Consider the following 13,758-nt stretch of genomic DNA (forward strand, 5'->3'; position numbering starts at 1 on the left):
TGTATAGTCCCCTCCCTCATTATACCAGAGTTAGTATATGTTATCAATATAATGAGATAGATATCATGGTATATCTCTTTTTGTTTTAAGTTATAAAAGACTGTGAAATCCATTTTGCATCTTCTCTGTCTCCTCATTTAGACCACTCACTTGAAAAGCCAGCTGCCATGTTATGACTAGTCCTATTGATAGACCCACGTGCCTGGGAACTGAGACCAATAAGCAACAGACAGCAAGGAACTAAGTCCTTCCACCAATAATCATGCAAAATAATTTTGTAGTAGATCTTCCATCCTAAGTCAATCCTTCAGATGAACACTGACCTGCCAGACCTCTTGACAGGAACCTCATGACACAACCTCATCCATTAGCACCCAGGCAAAGTGCTTCCAGCTTCCTAATCCTCAGAAATGTGTGTGCAGTTGTTTGTTTTGTCTTTTAAGTGCTAAGGTTTGGAGTAATCTGTTATACAGCAATATATAGGGCATCCATAAAAATCAAATGGATCATTAAAAATAAGAGTAAAAATAATGAATGCAAGATGGGAAAACTATATACTGAAGCAGTTACAGAAGAAAGCACATATAAAATGACTCAAATGCAGTTTTTATTTTTTATTTTTTATTTTCTAAAGTGGTTTTTAAAGATGAATAGGACAAATAAGGTTTAGATGCAGGAGACAGAGAAAAGCACATAAATGAATAAAATAATTTGAACAGTGTTTTATCAGTGGGAATAAATTCTGTTGCATTTATTGTAATCATCCTGACTGTAGACATTTTAAACCAGATTTGCAGTTTATCTCCACTTTGTCTGCAAAGACTATTTTTTTGGAAAGTTCTACTTTTGAAATGTACATTATATCTTACCATGTAAACTTACATAGGCAAGTTAAATATTGGGCAGAAAGAACTACAAAGCCCATTTAGTCTGTATTCCAAGTCACTAGATTCTTACAATATGTCAATCTACCAACAGAACTGTAGTTTTAACCTTCTAGCTCATGTTTATATCTTTGTATCAAATGATGTATAAGCTCTACCGATAACCCTCTGATAAACAGATGTTTTTGTTATGTATAAACAGATGGCAAAGTTCTCCATATGATAAACTTATTTTCTTGATGTGGGTTCTTCTCACTCAGTTATTTCAAATAGAGGAAGTTTATATAATTCTCAACCATGTATACCAAATACCAACTGTTTGTTTTCTGATTGTTTATTTGTTTTTTCCAGATGAGTTTCCTGAACTTTGTCCAGGACTATATCTGTCATCCTGATTGAAAACACAAGCACATGCCATTATTTAAAATATAATCAGGATGCAGGGACGCCTGGGTGGCTCAGTCATTAAGCGTCTGCCTTCAGCTCAGGTCATGGTCCCAGGGTCCCGCAATTGAGACTGGCATCAGGCTCCCTGCTCAGTGGGAGGCCTGCTTCTCCCTCTCCCACTCCCCCTGCTTGTTCCCTCTCTAGCTGTGTCTCTCTCTGTTAAATAAATATATAAAATCTTTAAAAAATTAAAAAAATATATAATCAGGATGCAGAACTCAACTTTATAAAGTCATAGATGGATGGTCAGGGTCATGAACAAAGCCTGTAAAATATTAGCTTTGTTTAATATGTTTGAGATCAATATGCTAAAAACAAAAGAGGAGAATTCAGAAGTCATATATACACACATTGGAATTATGAAATTCACTTTTCCTCATTTTAGCAACAACTAATTGTGTTTTTTCTCCCCTTTCCTCTCTTTTCCATTTACTCAGCATGACTGCATAAAGCTAACAAGGTCCCCTAGGGATAGGGACCTGATCGTTTTTAATGACTGGAAATACAGAGAAGTGTTACCTGTACTTAATTCTGTGTGAAACACACACAAATATGCATACTTATATCCACATTATTTTATTTCCATCCTCTACTCTGCTGCATAGGAAGAAACAGTCAGCAAAAGTACTTCAAATTTGAGTCATGGAAATGGATCCAGGTATCACCAACTCCAGTGAGAGCTAGGGCAGGCTATTTTCATCAGTGGGGTTTCTTCGGAGATGGGCAAGATCAACACATCAAGATATTTATGAATAATAAAATATGAGTGAATTTGCATAAGGAACAGATTCCCATTCCCTTTTTTATCCTTTCTCTCTGAAGACTCAAGTTGTCATCGTCTTTGGGAAAAATTTTTTATAACAGTCAGGAAAGACTACAATCTCCAAATGGTAAATAAACAAGTCAGTTTGAGTTTTCTACCTTTCTTAAGGGTGAGATATATTGTTGAATGTGAATCAAAGTCATCCTCTCTTGCTTTTGCCCCTAGTTTTATCAATAACTAATTTTGGATAATTTGCAAGAGAATATAATCATTGTAGTATAATTTTCCATTGTAGAATGGAAATAAAAATAAAACCCACATTATGTGGTTATTTGTGTAAATTAAATTAATCCAAATAAGAAATTTATAACAATGTCAGGCAGCAAATTTACAGTTACTCTATCTTTACTATTGTATTATTAGTATGATTCTCATTTTATTGTAGATAAAATGGTTTAAAAGTACTTCTGTTACCCGATTCTGCTGTTATTATTTATCATGTTATAACCTTTCCATAATTAATGTCATTCAATTTAGAGGAACCAAAGAGATATACAGTGGATACTGAGTGTGATCTGGAAGAACAAAATGGTCTAAATTTACATATATTGGGAGGGGAATACAATGGATATGATTTTAAAAATATTTGTAGGTATAATTTGGAAGAGACTGGGTATGCATTACTTAAAGCAGAACGATTAACAATGTAACTGGTAAAAATTAAAATAAGTTGGATAGTTCATTTATTCCTCATACCAAAGGCATATAATATTTTTAATGGTGTTGAAAATTGAATTACAAGTGAGTGTATATTACTATGTGCCTTAATTTTTCTTTAAACCCTGAAGCATTCACGACATATTCCCGTGAGTGAAAGGTTGTGTACATCTATATGAACCTCTCATCTCTTCATTGGAAACATGAACAGTGACAAGCATTTGGGGATTACAATCAAGTTACCAGAATTACCTAAATTCTATATCCATCTCTTCCACTTTAGTGAATTTGACAAACTCACTACAGTCCTGTGACTTCATATAAGATATTTCTAATGGCTATTTCATATTTTTATAGTCATCTCAGAAAATTCTGGAAGGTTCTATTATAAGCTTCTGTACTCCAAACAAGAAATGTTAACACAAAAAATCAGTACTTCTTAAAAACTTGCTCTGTACATATAAGCGAAGTCTGTCCAGGAACAACCAAAACCTTATTCACAATTTGTATGTGTGTGTCTATATCTGTGTATGCATGTTTGTGGTTTTGTGTTAATGAATGTTTTTGTCTTATTCTAACATATGAAAGTATTTTTCAAACTTCATCATGAATGGAAGGAGGTTTTCAAAAAAGAGATAATTTAGCCCTTAAGTTATTGAATGCACACAATGGAATGGTACTTGATGATGTTAAAGAATTAGTGTGTCTTTGTGATTTCACTATAATTTTTGTTCTCAAAGCACATTTCTTCTGCTCACATTATCAGTTTAACACTGGAACTCAACATGGCTCAAGAAAATTTAAGCACCATCACTGAGTTGGTCCTTGTTGGATTTTCCAACCACCCTCAAGTTGAGATACCCCTCTTCTTCCTTTTCTCTGGGGTCTACCTGGTCAATCTCTTTGGAAACACAGCTATTATCACTTTGGTGGTAATTGATTACTGTCTCCAGACACCCATGTATTTTTTCCTCTGCCACTTGGCCTTTCTCAACATATTTTACACCACAGCTGTGGTCCCCAAGATGCTCTTCAACCTCCTTGCTTCCAAGAAAGTTATCTCTTATGAACTCTGTCTTGCCCAGACCTACATCTCTCTGTTAATGGGAGCAGCTGAGTGTATTGTTTTGGCAATCATGGCTCTGGACCGTTATGTGGCCATTTGTTACCCTCTGCGATACCTGCTCATCATGAACTGGTCTGTGTGCGTGCAGTTTGCTGTGGGGGCATGGGCCATCAGCTTCTTTGCCTCAGTGGTGCCCCTCTACTTCACCATACTTCCCTTATGTAGCCCTTACATTGTTGACCATATTTTTTGTGAAGTACCTGTTCTTCTTCATATGTTCTGTGCTGATACATCCCTGCAAGAAACCTTGATGGTGATAGGTGCATCTGGTACCCTCTTGCTCCCCTTCCTTCTTATTACTCTCTCCTACCTATGCATACTGGTTGCTGTGATGAGGATGCACTCAGCAGAGGGCAGGAAAAAGGCTTTCTCTGTCTGTAGCTCTCACCTGACTGTGGTGACCATTTATTATGGGACAGGTATGTTCACGTACATGAGGCCCAAATCTCTATACTCAGCTGAGGGTGATAAATTAATCTCCTTATTCTATGCTGTCATCAATCCTGCTTTGAACCCATTAATCTATAGTCTGAGGAACAAGGAAGTGAATGGAGCCTTGAAGAGAGTATTAGAAAGATTGTCAGTGTCCCAAAGGCAAATGATTACTATCTTGAGATGCCAGTAGACAGAATTTTATACTTTAATATACTCTTTAAAAACAGTCACTTAATTAGCTACAACTGTGTAAGAATTATTGCAAATATACAATATCATTCATTACAGACACCCTTTTGTGACCTTTCTTTTAATGTTTAATGACTGTTAACAGATTATATTATTTTATTAAATATTGCTATATATTAGTTCTCTATTAAACAACATGCAAGTATAACTTATGAGAAAAAATGGAATTGAAATTTCAAGGTAGGTTTTTGAATTCCATAATTTCACATAGACTCTATATTTTATAATTAATTACCTTATGATATTTGTAAACATTTTCCTTATTAATCAAATGTCATAGCATTCTCTTTATTTACCCTTTATTCAGTCTATGAAATTATAATTTATGATTCATCTCTTCATCTTTAAGCTGATAATTCCTCACACATCTGTTTTGAATACCTCACTACATCCCTTCAAACTTGTGCAATTTCTCAAGTAATTCCTATCTCAGAAATGTATTTAATATGAGTATTGCAATGCTCAAGTCAATTTTCACTTTCTACATCAATTCTTTCTTGAAAACCTTCTTACCTTGCTGTAAATTCTATTTCCTTTGATCCAAGACTTTAAACTTTAGCTCTTTTATTGTAAGGTGTATTTTATTTTCTCACATGTTTTTTGACAGCCATTAAATAATTTATTTAGATCATGCATAGAATATTGACTATCCATTGAAATCTCATTATCTTACTCATTAGACAGTACACATTGACTTCTAACTGCAGCACAGGGAAATAAAGCCCTAGTGAACTGAAGGGCCAACAGAAAGCCTTCTTTATAAGGGTCACTTATGCTGAGTCATGAAGAATGGGAAAATTCACCGTGTACATGTCAAAAAGAGAAACTGTAAATGGAGGTGTAGAGTGAGGAAAACAAACAAACAAACACCAAAAACAGTGGAAATAGTTCTTTGTATCTTGGCTGAAGTCTACACTGTCCTCAAGGCATATATGCATTTGTTAATTTAATAAATAGAACAGGTCTTAGCATTTTTAAAGGGATTTATTTGTTTAATTTAGAGAGACAGAGAGCATGAGAGTGACAGGTGGGGAAGAGGAGAGAGAATCTTAATCATATTCTGCACTGAGCATGGAGCCCAATGGGGGCTCTATCACAGAACTCTGAGATCATGACCTGAGCAAAAACCAACAGTCAGTTATGCAGGCACCCCAGCATTTTTCTTTTTCTTCTCTTAATGCCAAGTTCCTGTGTGGTCTTTATTTGTAGAAATAAATGTCATGTTTTACCTAATTGTACATTAAAATATGATTTTATGTGTCTGATTGCCAACATAAATTTGGAGAAAATGTTTTATTTTATTTTGTCTTAAGATTTTATTTATTTATTTATTTATTTATTTAGCTCATGCAAGTGGTCGGGGAGGGGCAGAGAGAAAAGGAGATAATCTTAAGCAGGCTCTGGGCTGAACACAGTGTACCACAGGGGGTTTGATTTCATGATCCTGAGATCATGACCTGAGAAGAAACCAAGAGTCAGAAGATTAACCAACTGAGGCACCCAGATGACCCAGACAAAGTTACTTTTATTCCCCAAACGTTATATGTAATGATTATATTTTTGACCAGTTGAAATTAAACTATAAAAGGATTACATATGCATAGAAAATAAAATAAAATAAAATAAAATTATATTAAACTGATGGTTTTTGTTATCTTACTATTTTTAAATGGAAAATCCCTCATTTCATATAATGTCTACATTTTTTTGCACCAAATATCATGTTCTTCATTTTCTATTTTTGTGGCAATTGTGATCATTTAAAAAAATAGCACAATTCAGGATTAGAGTTCTGATACCACAATTGAAAGTCACTTAAGCCTCATTTTCTGCACACATAATTTAAAAATAGAAAAATAAAAATATTTCTTATCAGCTATTAAGAGGGTTACAGGACACTTTGCTGGAAATTGTAATAAGTTCTTAGAAAATCAAGTTTCCTATTAGCACCCAAAACACTGAATTTCCAAGCATTTTGTTATTTTTCCTTGAACTCATGTGCCACAAATATGTTTTGGAACCACCTGCATAATCTTTGTCAATATTTCTTACTCTAAGATTACTAAAATCTCTATCTTTATAGCTTTAAGGTGAGTTTCCTTTGTGTTGCAATGTACTGCCTACAGAATAGTTTCTGGCTATTGACATCATCACTTCGTAATGTAAACTATAACTTCATAGGGTATATGAAAGTAGCTAACAATTGAAGACTGAAATAAGATAAATTGTTCTATTGTCCATAACTTCCATTTCTAGGAAAGCTTCTGAGGATTCATTACTGGGACTCCAATTTTTAATGAGTAATTTTTCTTCTGAGAGCAAACATGATAATGGGGGGAAGTCAATAGTCCTCCAAACAACACACACACACACACACACACACACACACACACACACACACACTTGTTTGAACATATGACTCCTAATTCTCAGTGAAATAATAAATTCATATGGCTTGTGCAGAACAGTGATAAAAGGCAGTGGAAAAAAAGTTAAAAATTAAATACCCAAGAAAAAACTTATTTGCTTTTATGTAAGTTAACCCTATAATTTTTTTTAAAAGATTTTATTTATTTATTTGAGAGGGAGAGAATGAGAGATAGAGAGCACGAGACGGAAGAGGGTCAGAGGGAGAAGCAGACTCCCTGCTAAGCAGGGAGCCTGATGTGGGACTCGATCCTGGGACTCCAGGATCATGACCTGAGCTGAAGGCAGTCGCTTAACCAACTGAGCCACCCAGGCGCCCAACCCTATAATTTATTTCCCAAATAAGGAAATGATTGATGAGGAAAGGAGGCAATAATAATAATTTATGGTGATAGGAAGTAGAAGCCAAGACTCTCTGAGTTTGATAAACGAGGTTGTGATATCCTACACATATTGTAATTTACAACAAGACAATTATATGAAAAGTATTTTTATGATTGTCGATACAAAATGACTTCACAAAATTCACTAAATGAATGGTTGTTTTCCAGCAATGTCAGCATCATAACAACATAATGTGTCCTTTTTTTGTTCCCTATTTTAACAATTAAAATTCAACAACCATTCAGAAGCCAAAGTGTGTCTGTGCAAGCAGTGGAATTAAGCACCACATGCCAGGGGACCTAGAGGGATTCTTGCCCACTTGTACACTGGGTAATAGGCAGACAGATCATGGTACAGGCTATCCTTTATTAGATATGTCTTTTGCAAGTATTTTCTATCACTCTGTGACTTGTACTCTAATTCTTTTGATGTCTTTTGCAGAACAGAAGTTTTAATTTTATTGAAGACCAGCTTATCAATCAATCTATCTATATATATATATTTCTTTAATGAATTGTGCCTTTGTTGTTGTATCTAAAATGTCATTGCTATACCCCATGCTATAGAGGTTTTCTCCTTTGTTATCTTCTGGGAGTTTTTTACAATTCTGTATTTTAGATTTATTGCTATGATCCATTTTGAGTTAATTTTTATGAAGAGTACAAAGTCTATGCAAGATTTGTTTTTGTTTTGTTTTGCTTTTTGCATGTGGATGTCTAGTTGTTTTACCCTCATTTTTTTGTTTTTGTTTTTTGTTTTTTTTTGTTTTTTTAATATGTTATGTTAATCACCATACATTACATCATTAGTTTTTGATGTAGTGTTCCATGATTCATTGTTTGTGCATAACACCCAGTGCTCCATGCAGAATGTGCCCTCTTTAATACCCATCACCAGGCTAACCCATCCCCCACCCCCTTCCCCTCTAGAACCCTCAGTTTGTTTTTCAGAGTCCACAGTCTCTCATGGTTTGTCTCCCCCTCCGATTTCCCCCCTTCATTCTTCCCTTCCTGCTATCTTCTTCTTCTTCTTTTTTTTAAACATATAATGTATTATTTGTTTCAGAAGTACAGATCTGTAATTCAACAGTCTTGCACAATTCACAGTGCTCACCATAGCATATACCCTCCCCAATGTCTATCACCCAGCCACCCCATCCCTCCCATCCCCCACCCTCATTTGTTTTTAAGAAATTATGTTTGCTTCATCGTATTGCCTTTCCTCCTTTGTCAAAGATCAGGTGACAGTACACATATGGGCCTTTTTCTAGGTTCCCTGTTCTATTTAATTAATCTATTTGTTCTTTTGCTAATACCTCACTGTCTTGATTACTGCAGCTCTATAGTAAGTCTAGAAGTCAGGTGACTTTGTTTTTTGTTTCTTTGCTTGTTTGTTTGTTTGTTCTTTCAATATTGTGTTGGCTTTACTGGATCTTTTACCTCTTTGTAAAAACTTTTGAATGACTTTGCCTCTATATGTAAAATATATATAAGATATATCTTGCTGAGAACAAATTTGACTTGCTAAATCTAAAGATTAAGTGGGGAAGAACTGACATCTTGATAGTATTTAGTCTTTCTATCCATGAACATGAAATATCTCTCCATTTATTTAATTATTTTTTATTATTTTAGATTTATTTATTTTACAGAGAGAGAGAGAGCATGAGCAGGAGGGGAAGAGGGAAAGGGAGAGAGAAGACTTTATCAAGCAGACTCCAAACTGAGATCAAAGCCTGCACAGGGCTCAATCCCATAACACTGAGATCACAACCTAAACTGAAACCAAGAGGTGGTCACTTAACCAGCTGTTCCACCCAGACATCCCTTATTTTGATTTTTTCATTGGACTTTTTCACTTTTCCTTATATAGATCCTGTACATACTTTATTAGATTTATACCTAAGTATTCATTTTGGGGGATGCTAATTAAAATGGTATTGTTTTTAAAAAAATATAAAATAAAATTGTATTGTTTTTAATTCCAAATTCCACTTGCTTATTGTTAGTATATAGGAAAGCAATTGATCTTGTGTATTCACTTTATATTCAGCGATCTTGCTAAAATCACTTATTAGTTTCAACTTTTTTTGTCGATTCATTTAGATTTATGACATAGATGATGATGCAATCTGTGAACAAAAACAGTTTTACTTCTTCCTTCCCAGTAAATATACATTTTATTTCTTTTTCTGGATTTACTGAATTATCAAAAACTTCCCGTGCAATATTGAAAATGAGTGGTGAAAGGAAAATAGCCGATTTTTTATTGCTGAGTCATATTCAATTTGTAGATATATTAAAATATTTTGAATAAATTTGAGATATAATATTGTGTAAGATACACACCATGTTAAACTGATACACTGACATATTGTATTGTGATTCATGAAGTAGTAATATTTATCATATTACATAATTATAGTACAATATTACTGTCTATATTCATTATACTATTAATTAGATCTCTGTTAATTATTTAATACTTATTACAAATTTGTACACTTAAACACCATCAATCTTATCACCTCCAACCCTCACACATTTACACACCTATCAACTGGTACTACCACCTTACCCTTTTTTTACAGATTTAAATTTTTTAGATTTCACGTACAAATGGCATCCTACCATTACTTGTCTTTGTCTGATCTCACTTAGCATAATATGTTCAAGGTGCATCCATGTTACTGGAAATGGAAGAATATGCTCCTTTCTCATAACTAAATAATTTTTTTATTCATTCATCCATTAGTGGACATTTGGATTTTTCCCATAGCCTGGGTATGGTGAATAATTCTGTGATAAACATGGGCGTGTGCATTTCTTTGAAATTTTGTTCTCATTTTCTTTGGGTATACACCCAGAAGTGGAATATATGGATTTCATGGCAGATGTATTGTTAATTTTTTGAGGAATCTTCATGTTGTTTTTCATAGTGGTTGGAGCAATATGCATTCCCACCAACAATGTATAATGGTTCTTTTTACCTTCTTCACCAGCACCTGTTGTCTCTTGTCTCCTTGACAGCCATTCTAACAGGTGTCAGGTAATATCTCATTGTGATTTTGATTTGCATTTCCCTGATTATTAGTAATGTCGACTATTTTTTTTCTGTGTCTGTTGACCATTTTTTGCCTGCCTTAGCCAGAGTCTCTCATGGCTTGTCTCCCTCTCTGATATCGTCCCATTCAGTTTTCCCTTCCTTCCCCTATGATCCTCTGAACTATTACTTATGTTCCACATATGAGTGAAACCATATGATAATTGTCTTTCTCTCCTTGACTTACTCCACTTAGCATAATCCTCTCCAGTTCCATCCATGTTGATGCAAATGGTGGGTATTCATCCTTTCTGATGGCTGAGTAATATTCCATTTTGTATATGAACCACATCTTCTTTATCCATTAATCTGTTGAAGGACATCTTGGCCCCTTCCACAATTTGGCTATTTTGGACATTTCTATTTAATTTTATTCATTTTTAAATGTGTTTGTTAAATTAAAAAATAAACAAATAAACAAGCAAAGAAAAAGCAGAGTCATACCTGTAAATACAGAGGAAAAAAATGATGACTACCAGAGGGGAGGGGTGGAGGGGAGAGAGAGGTACGGGCTTCCAGTTATGGAATGAATAAGTCACAGACATAAAAGGTACAACATAAGGAATATAGTCAATGATATTGTAATAACATTTTGTGGTAACATATGGTAACTACACTTTTGAGCATAGCACAGCATATAGAGTTGTCAAATCACTATGTTGTATACCTGAAGCTAATGTAACATTGTGTGACAACCATACTCCAATTAAATTGAGTAAGTAAAAATTTAATTCCAAAGGTCTTAAACTTTGAAATACGATACTACCGTATTTATCTAAGCAATAATAGGAGAACCAGAATAGTATAAATAATATTGGAATATAAAACCTTTAATGCTAATAACCAAAATATGATAAAAATAAAATCAATAGGGATGCCTGGGTGGCTCAGTCAGTTAAGCATCTGCTTTTGGTTCAGGTCATGATCCCAGGGTCCTGGGATCAAGTCCTACATCAGGCTCCTTGCTCAGTGGGGAGCCTGCTTCTCCCTCTGCCTGCCATTCACCTGCTTGCACTCTCTGTCTCTCTCCCTATCTCTCTCTCTCTCTGACAAATAAAGTCTTTAAAAAATAAAATAATAAAAAATAAAATAAATTCAATAATAAATGGCAAAAATTGTTTTTGTAGTTGTTTTTAAGTTGACTAATTTCCTTATATATTCTGGAAATTAACCCTTAATTTAATAGATGCTTTGCAAAAATTTTTCCAACTGTGTTGGTTGCCTGTTTATTTGGTAATTTTTTTTCCCCTGTTGTGTGCAGAAGCTTTTGAGTTTGATGTAGTCTCTCTTTTTGAATTTTTACTTTGTTTATCTTTTTGGTATCATGCCGAAAAACTCATTGCCAATACCAATGTCAAGACGCATCTTCTTTGCATTTTATTCTAGGAGTTTTATGGTTATCAGGTCCTATGTTTAAGACTTTGATCCACATTGGGTTAATTTTTGTGAGTGGTGTGAATTAAGGGTTCAATTTCATGGTTCTGCATGTGTTTTTCCAGTTTCCCCAGCACCACTTATTAAAGAGACTATTCTTTCCCATTTGATATTCATGTTTCATCCTTCCCCCTCCACACACACATATTAGTTTACTGTATATCTTACATTTATAAGAATTAAATCTTCTATGGGATTTAATTCTGAGCTGTCTCTTCTGTTCTATTGGTCAACGTGCCTGTTTTTGTGTCAGTACCATGCTATTTTTATTACTATGGCTTTGTAGCATACTTTGAAATCAGGAAGTATGATATTCTGGTTTGGTTCTTTTTTTCTCAGGATTTCTTTGATTATTTGAGGTCTTTTGTGGTTCTGCATAAGTTTTATAATTGTTTCTTCTATTTCTGTGAAGAACATCATTGGTTATTTTGATGGAGATTGTGTTGAATCTTTATATGGCTTTGTGTAGTATGGCCATTTTAACAAAAGTTTTTCTGATATGTGAACATGGGATGTCTTTCTATTTGCTTGTGTCTTTTTCAGTTCTTTTAGCAAAGTACTGTAGTTTTCATTGTGCATACAACTCACTTCCCTAAATTTATTCCTAAGCTTTCTATTGTATTTGAGGCTATCATGAATGGGATAGATTTATTACTTTTTGAGATGCTTCATCATTAGTGAAAATGAATGTAATTGATTTTTATATTAATATTTTATCTTACCATTCTACTGGAATCATTAATTAATTCCATTTGTAGTTAATCCTTTACTTTTTATCTATATTAGATCATATCATCAGAAAATAGCAACAATTTTACTTTTTCCTTTCTAATTTGAATACATTTATCTCTTGCAAAATTGCTCTAGTCAGGACCCTCAGTACTACATTGAATAGGAGCACCGTAAGTGGGCATCCGTGTCCTGTTCCTAGTCTTACAAGAAATCTTGTAAGAAGTCTTACAAGAAACATTACAAGAAATGTTTTCAATTTTTATCCATTGAGAATAACGTTAGCTGTGGTTTTGTTGTATATGGTTATTTTTATGTTGAGCTATGTTTCTTCTATACCCAATCTGCTAAGGGATTTTACACAAAAGAATCATGTATTGTGTAAAATACTTTTTCTGGATCTATTGAGATGTATGTGTGATTTTTATCTTTCATTATATTGATGTGATGTATTACATTTATTGAATTTTATATATTTCATCATCCTTGTATCCTAGGGATAAATGGCACTTGATCATGGAGTATAATACATTAATGTGTCCTTGAATTTGTTTTACTAATATTGTATTTAGAATTTTTGCATCTGTATTCCTCAGGTATGTCGGTTTGTAGTTTTATTTTTTCTTGTGATATCCTTATCTGACTTTGATATCAAAGTAATGTTGGCTTCCAATAATGAGTCCTTCTTGGTATTTCGGAAGATTTTGAGGAGGAATGGTACTAATTCTACTTAAAAATTTTTTTTCAAGATTTTATTTATTTATTTGACAGAGAGAGACACAGTAAGAGACAGAGCACAAGCAGGGAGAGTGGGAGAGGGAGAAGCAGGCTTCTCACTGAGCAGGGAGCCCAATGCGGGGCTCGATCCCAGGACCCTGGGATCATGACCTGAGCTGAAGGCAGACACTTAATGACTGAGCCACACAGGCGCCCCACTAATTCTACTTTAAATGTTTGATAGAAGTCTCCAATGAAGTCATCTGCTCATGGAATTTTGTAAGTTGATTACTGATTAAACCTCTAGCTCTTTTCCATGATGCACCACTGAAGATCTTGGTGTG

At 34.2% G+C, this 13,758-nt stretch overlaps 1 protein-coding gene across 1 annotated transcript; it reads left to right on the plus strand.

The window, feature by feature from the left end:
• Window positions 1–3,596: 3,596 nt before the first annotated feature.
• Window positions 3,597–4,562, plus strand: LOC113928619 (olfactory receptor 2A12-like). Its single transcript, XM_027604472.1, has one exon. The coding sequence runs from the start codon at window positions 3,597–3,599 to the stop codon at window positions 4,560–4,562; it is 966 nt and encodes a 321-aa protein (XP_027460273.1).
• The last annotated feature ends 9,196 nt before the right edge of the window (window positions 4,563–13,758 follow it).

This window comes from Zalophus californianus, chromosome 5 (assembly GCF_009762305.2).
Source record: "Zalophus californianus isolate mZalCal1 chromosome 5, mZalCal1.pri.v2, whole genome shotgun sequence".
Lineage (NCBI taxonomy): Eukaryota > Metazoa > Chordata > Mammalia > Carnivora > Otariidae > Zalophus > Zalophus californianus.

What these genes read in the sequence shown, in the direction of transcription:
- LOC113928619 (XM_027604472.1), top strand. Translation starts at nt 3,597, where the DNA reads ATGGCTCAAGAAAATTTAAGCACCATCACTGAGTTGGTCCTTGTTGGA.